Source organism: Epinephelus moara, chromosome 6 (assembly GCF_006386435.1).
Source record: "Epinephelus moara isolate mb chromosome 6, YSFRI_EMoa_1.0, whole genome shotgun sequence".
NCBI lineage: Eukaryota > Metazoa > Chordata > Actinopteri > Perciformes > Serranidae > Epinephelus > Epinephelus moara.
In genome coordinates, this window is record NC_065511.1 from 2,031,282 (window position 1) to 2,038,224 (window position 6,943).

Consider the following 6,943-nt stretch of genomic DNA (forward strand, 5'->3'; position numbering starts at 1 on the left):
GCTAGGCTAAATAAACAGCTGAGCTCTGTTTATAGGCTACGCTGTCAGTCAGTGTGCGGGCTGGAGGTTGGCGGAGCAGAGAGGGGAGGGGGTGGAGTGTTACCGGAGTTTTTGGAGTGCTCAAATAAACGGGCCTTTTTCCCAAACGCTACTCTGGTCTTCTGCGCGTGAGGGATTCATTACAATATCGTAACATGGCTTAGATTTCTAATAAACATTCACCTCGTCGCTAGATAGACCTACTTCTGAAAAACTTGTGTCTGCGCAAGGCTTTTTGTCCCTACGAGGCCACCGTCATTTACCCGACGGGAGGGGTGAGTGAGTGAGCCCTGCAATCTAGAATTTGACCACTGATGTCACTGTTTTCAACGGTTTTCAACCCATTTTACACAGTGGCCCTTTAATGGGAAGCCTGATCTGGTCCTCTCGGACGAACTGAACAGTTTTTATAACCGTTTTAATGCCTGTGACTTTAATGATGAACTGTCAGTTTTTAAAAACACTGTCTCCTCACAGAACAGTGTTGTTGTTGACAGGAACACAGTTTGTAGACTTTTTCAGCGTGTCAAGGAGAGGAAAAGTCCAGGCCCGGATGGCATTGGAGGTCTGGTCCTCAAGAACTGTGCTGTCCAGCTGGCAGATATTTTTAGTTTTATTTTTTCAACGTCCCTCCAGCTTCACAAGGTCCCTTCACTCTGGAAGAATTCTATTATAGTTCCAGTACCCAAATCTGCATCTCCAATATCACTAAATGACTTCAGACATGTCGCACTGACCTCCCTTGTTATGAAGTCATTTGAAAAAATTGTGAAGGAATCACTTCTGACCTGTGTCCAAAATAACTTGGACCCACTGTAGTTTGCCTACAGGTCAGGCAGAGGTGTTGAAGATGCAGTTGGCACCCTGTTGAACTTTGTTCTAACTCATCTTGAGGGAGCCAAGTCTTTCGCCTGTCTTTTATTTATTGATTTCTCATCCGCTTTTAATTGCATTCAGCCACACATTTTAGCAGAGAGACTAAGGGACTCCCATAACATTGATCCTGGTCTTATAGCCTGGGTTATTGACTTTTTAACAGTGAGACCACAACGTGTGAGGGTTAATGGTGTTCTGTCAGACACTCTTGTCCAGGGCTGCGTTCTTTCACCTTTATTATTTGTTTTATATACAAATGAATGCCGGAGTCAACATGTGGGGCGACACATTGTTAAATTTGCAGACGACTCTGTCATTGTGTCCCTGCTGAGCAGTGATGACCTGGAGCATGGACCTGTAGTGAAGGAATTCATGGACTGGTGCAGCTCTTCCTTCCTACATATCAATGTAGCAAAAACTAAAGAGATGTTGGTTGACTTTCGGAAAAATCCCACAGTCATCTCCCCTGTTATGATTGAGAATGAAGCAGTGGAGCTGGTCATCCCCTGTTATGATTGAGAATGAAGCAGTGGAGCTGGTCAACAATTACAAGTACCTTGGGACTTATGTAGATGACAAGCTGACCTTCGAGACTCAAGTTGATGCTGTGTGTAAAAAGGCCCACCAGCGCATGTATTTTTACAGGAAGCTGTGTAATTTTAATGTTGATAGCACTTTTATGCGGATGTTTTACTCTCGTTTTATTGAATCCACCCTCACCTTCTCCTTCATTTGTTGGTACGGCTCCCTCTCCCTCAGAAACAAAAACAGACTGCAGGGTTCATCCGTTGGGGCGTAGGTACATCCTGCCAAAATGCAGGACTAACAGACTAAAACATTCCTTTGTCCCTGCTGCCATTGCTCTCCTGAATAAGTGACTGACCTGCTCTTCATTTTTTTGTTGTCTCTGGTTATTTATTGTTGTCTGAGTGATTGTTGTTTAATTGTTTGTTTATTACTGCTGGCTGTACATCAAATTGCCCCACGGGGATAATAAAGACTCCTTGAACCTTGAACCTTGAAGCCTATGAAAGAAAAAAGCTTAGATATGCAGACTTAGGAGCAGAAGCAGAGCAGCGAGGATGGAAAACTAGGATTTGTCCAGTGGAAGTGGGGTGTAGGGGATTCATAGCAAGATCAGCTGCCTCGCTCCTGGGGGAACTCGGAGTGCGGGGACAGAGTTTGAGGAAGACAGCGAAGGAAATGTCAGATGAAGCAGGTAGAGCAAGCCAATGGATCTGGGTGAGAAGAAATAATGTCAGTTGGGGGCCAGCAGGCGGAACTACTAAGCAGAGTACATAACTCCTTGAGATCAGGTGGAGAGATCCACTTCCTCTCAGGAGGAAATCCAGGAAGAGGAAGGTTATTTAAGTGTGGGAGTGGCCTATTTGAATCCCTTTTGTTTGAGACCATGCTGCAAGGTGAGTGTGTTTGCTGATCCTGTGAGTTATCTGTCTCCTTTAACTTTAGCTTATATTGGAGTTATGCTATGTAGCGTGTGAGATAGAGTTTGGTGAATGTGCTAGGAAAGGTAGTATCAGCACTGTTTCTACCTGGAGCTCGCATGTACGGAGCCTTGGTTTGGTTGAAGGTGGCAGTGCTGTTTGGGCTGAGAAAGCCATGTGTAAGTAAGGTAAAGGAGGTTATTGGGTTGGTGCGGGGAGCAGTGAGACCTGGCATTAGGGGAGTGTCTCTGGGATGCCAGAGATCACTGTCTAGCCTTCTGGAGGTGTCGTGGGACCAACTAGATGAAACACTGGTGAAAGGAGGTTCCCACCCGATGACCCCAAAGACATGTTAGTTATCACTGCTTACTGGTCTGTATAGTTAAGCCTTGCCATAATAGCTTATCATAGGGCTTAGGAGGTTTTTCACTGAGTGCTGATCCTTTCTCTAGAGCACAAACTTATTTCAAAAATTTCACCCCATCACATCCCGTTATTTCCCGTTATTTCCTCTGTAAACCTAACGTTACAGCAGCCTACAAGCATGCAGCTCAGACACTGTTAGAAATGTAGTATTTAGCCTAATAACATCATGCTACAGCAGTAATAACGTCAACTTTAGTCAAATAGCTCTAGCTCCTCCGGTAAATGTCATAAACTCTGGACACATTTTCCCTGTATGTTGACATGATAATGGCCGCGTTTCCCAGATCACTAAGAAGGAGTTGTAAGATCGAGCTGACCCACTCTTAACACTCTTCTTAGCGACCAAATGCTCACAGATCCAGCCGCGGCAGGCACATTAATATTACACTAAGCAAGGAGATGTTACAACAGTGCGCACCGTATATATTTTGATCTATTTCATACTTCAGATTTATATTGTTTGGCATTAATTGGTGACAGAAAAGAACGAATTTCATTCTGCAGGGAAACGCGTGTCCTTACTGTGCATATTGAATCTTGAATCTGTATGTTTTATGAAGACCCTGTGTGCACTCAAAGCTGTGGCACAAGTTACGCACCGAAATCTGGCGGAAGAAAAATAATAATAAGACGAAAAATAAGTAGGCTGTGTGTGACTTATGCGCTGATGAAGTAGTGGGTGATCGAAGTGCCTGACATCAGTTGATTTAGTTTCAGCTCCGTGGTAGTGGCCAGCACTGATATAGTCAAGATGGAACCACCCGAGTGGCAGCTGGTTACAGTAGTTCCGACCCCCCTTCGTGGATGTGCAGTATGTGGTTCTGAGCGAAGCAGTGGCCAATGTGGCACCTTTCCTGATCTTGTAATTACAAGATCTTATCTTGTAATTACGAGATCTTTTCTCATAATTACGAGATAAGATTTCTAATTTTTTTTTTCCAGTGAATGCAATGCACTTCCATAAAAAATAGTCTGGGGTCACGCAAGTTGGATCAAATGAAAAATCAAAATCAAATTTCAATCGTGACCCATTTTTCGATTTGCTATTTTTGATGTGAGCATTAAATCAAAAATAAGAAAAGCAATGAATTTGATTATTAAACGAAAAATGAAAAAACAAACAATTTTTTTGTTTTTTGATTTTAAATTGAAAATGGAATCAACGAATGATACACGGACTCTAGAGCCGCAAGTAATTTCATCGATTTATTTTTTGGGCTGTCGGGTTTGTTTGTTTTTTATGAAAAGGTAACTCACACAAGCCAAAAAGAAAGAACAAAGCGATATAGACACATTACAACACACACATTCATTCAAGGCAATTATACAAGGTGCCACCTGCTACTCAGTTTAAACATTCAGAAGCACTAACACACCAGTAATTTAAGGTTTAGTATCTGCCTGAGGATACTTCAACATGCAGACTAGAGGAGCCAGAAATTGAGGCACTGATCTTCCAATTAGTGGCGACCCGCTTTTCCTTCTTAGCCATATTCCCAAGAAGAGAACAGATGTAAGCCTGGAATTTAGCTGAGCAGAGGGGAAGCCTGGGCTGAGCTGAGCAGGTTGCCTAGAGAGGAGGGAGACTAAGCTGAGCTGTCTAACAGGGAATCAGCAGAGCAGCTGAGCTGAGTGGGGATCCATGGCAGGTCTGGAGACAGGGACCTGAGCAAAGCAGTTGGAACAGCAGGGAGAGGAGAAACAGGATTAGGATGGGGTAACAGACAACTGATGTGCAACAAGAGAGGCTGGAAACACAGACTGACTGAGCAGCCTCAACAATCTGGCAAGGTGGACTTGGAAGAACTGAGTCTTAGTAGGAGTCTTGACTGCAGGATGTGATGCAGCTGCCGGGGCTCTGCTCGGGCTCTGACACATCTGTCTCCTCTCAGGCATTTTTTTTTTTTAGGAGGTGGACAGTTTCTCCATGGAGGTATGGTCCGTATGTAGGTTTGTCCAATTTGAAATATTTATGGACATTATTGATTTCTCGTTATTTTTTTCTTGGCGATGGTAAAGAGCCATGAGGAGTAGAACCTTTACTGAACTTCTGTAATTAAGTGTTAAGTATCTCACAGTAAACAGAGTGATGAGGACAGGGGGATACAGCAGCCCAGCGGATTGAATGCCAAGTTTAGCAATCTCTTGGCAGAATTGATTCACTGGTGAGCAGTGGTGAGTGCTGTTTGAACAGATTTCAGATTTTGTGAATCCTATTCTGAACATCATATAGCTGTACAGAGCTAGATGGGTCCTGCTCCCAGCTTGTTTTTAAAACAGAAATGGATTGATTACATGTGGATATTATTTTGAATATTTTAGACAGGAGTTTTACTGGTGATAATATACTCGTAAAGTAGTGGGGGTGGTTCAAAGCTGTACATTTTTTCTTTTTATTTCGAACACAATCTGTAAGTATTTCAGATCATCTCTTGGACAAAATAACTGTGTCTGGTAAAAGCTATAAGGCGGACACTGAGTTAAAACATTTTTGGCATATTATTTACTCCAAAATTTATCTTATTAGCCTTCGTATATAAGTTCAATTTCTTGAACAAAGTGTTGATGTAATACTAAACTATACTCAGCAAATAGTGAAGGACCCTGCTGGGTGAAAGTCAGGGTCATGATAGTGTTCATGTAATTGTCCTTTTTTTTTCCCTCTTCCAGGACACGCTTACTGCTACTGAATGCCTTTGATCTAGCAGAGGACAGTATCGCCATGAACAATGTCAGTGACTGGATTGAGAAACTGAATGCAACATACCCAGAGCAGTTTGCTGAACTCAGCAACAAACTGGAAGATTGTAACCTGGAGAGTGAGCTAGACACCGTATGTTCCTCCTCATTACCATCGTCTATATAATATGTATAATTATGTATAATTATTAATATAATAAGAATGCAACTGGCTGTTTTTGTGTCCCTCTAAATCTGTATCAAATACATAGAAAATACAAAAAAATACATATGAAAAGTGCAATAAGTAATACTTAAGTGCTACATAATTATTAGAGAAAATCCAGTACCTGCATTAGTAGTAGTAGTAATAGTATTACTACCGTAGGCCTGTGATCTGATCTTTCAATTGTGATTTAAAAGACAGAATTAAAAACACAGGTTGCCTTTGGTACAGAATAATTTTGGTAAACTAGACAGGACTAAACACAGATTGAACTAGACATGGCATTCACATCAAGTCACGGTTGCATTTTGTAGCAATCTGCAAAAAAGAGAAACAAAAAAAAAACATTAAGAGGTGGTGTGGTGGTATTTTGACATTTTGACGCTAATGCCATTTCAATGCAGCAGTTCTTTTGGAGCCATAAAAAGGAGCTACACCAGCCACTTTACAGAGTTTGATTTTTGTGAGAAGAGCACAGAAGTATCTGAAAAATGTGAGACAAATGTGGAATGTTTTTTAAAAGGCAGTCCAAGCCAAACACAAATTAGCAAGTGTTTCAAGAACTTTTCTTCTTGTTATTATGATTATGATTATGATGATTATTATTATCATTATTATTTAAATTCATAATTAACATGTCTGCATGTCAGCCATTTTGCTTCTTCAAATTGATACACATAATTTCAGATGACCACAAGATAAAAAATCCTACTGTTTGCAACACAGAACAGGACTAGGTGTTTCATTCATTGAAAAGTGATGGAGATCAAAGAGCATGGATACCAAGAGGCGAAGCTCAATAGAACGCCCCATAGCAACAGACTCACCCATGGTTTCGTCCTAACACCGCCATTTTGGACTGTCAGCAGACCGCAGCAGACCCGCGTGCATACAAAAACACACAGACAAACTGAAGTATATCGCTATTAATTATGCTTACAATGCTGCTCACCTCGTGATAGCTTGGTCACAGCTGCTTTTTCACGTTTTTGTAAAGCAAAATATAGACTTTAAAAAAAACAAAATGAAGAAAAACGGCCTAGATGGCATCTCTACATATTACATCCACTTAGGAGATTAACTTAATTAGTCCTTCAAAATCACCCCATAAGCCAATCTACCAAAAAATTAAAAAAAAAAAAAAAAAATCAATATTTTAACTAGAAACACATTAATGGCGACGTCACATAGTCAGGAATAAAGATTTATTTACAGTTTGTACAGTAAGGGGACAGTAATAATAATAATAATA

General features: G+C 41.2%; 1 protein-coding gene across 1 annotated transcript in view; it reads left to right on the forward strand.

The window, feature by feature from the left end:
- LOC126391627 (sodium- and chloride-dependent transporter XTRP3A-like) overlaps nucleotides 1-6,943 on the forward strand; it is a 70,762-nt gene that overhangs the window by 49,069 nt on the left and 14,750 nt on the right. The window contains exon 7 of the mRNA XM_050046509.1: nucleotides 5,457-5,619. Coding sequence (XP_049902466.1) covers nucleotides 5,457-5,619 — 163 coding nt within the window. The remainder of the gene's footprint in view (nucleotides 1-5,456; nucleotides 5,620-6,943) is intronic.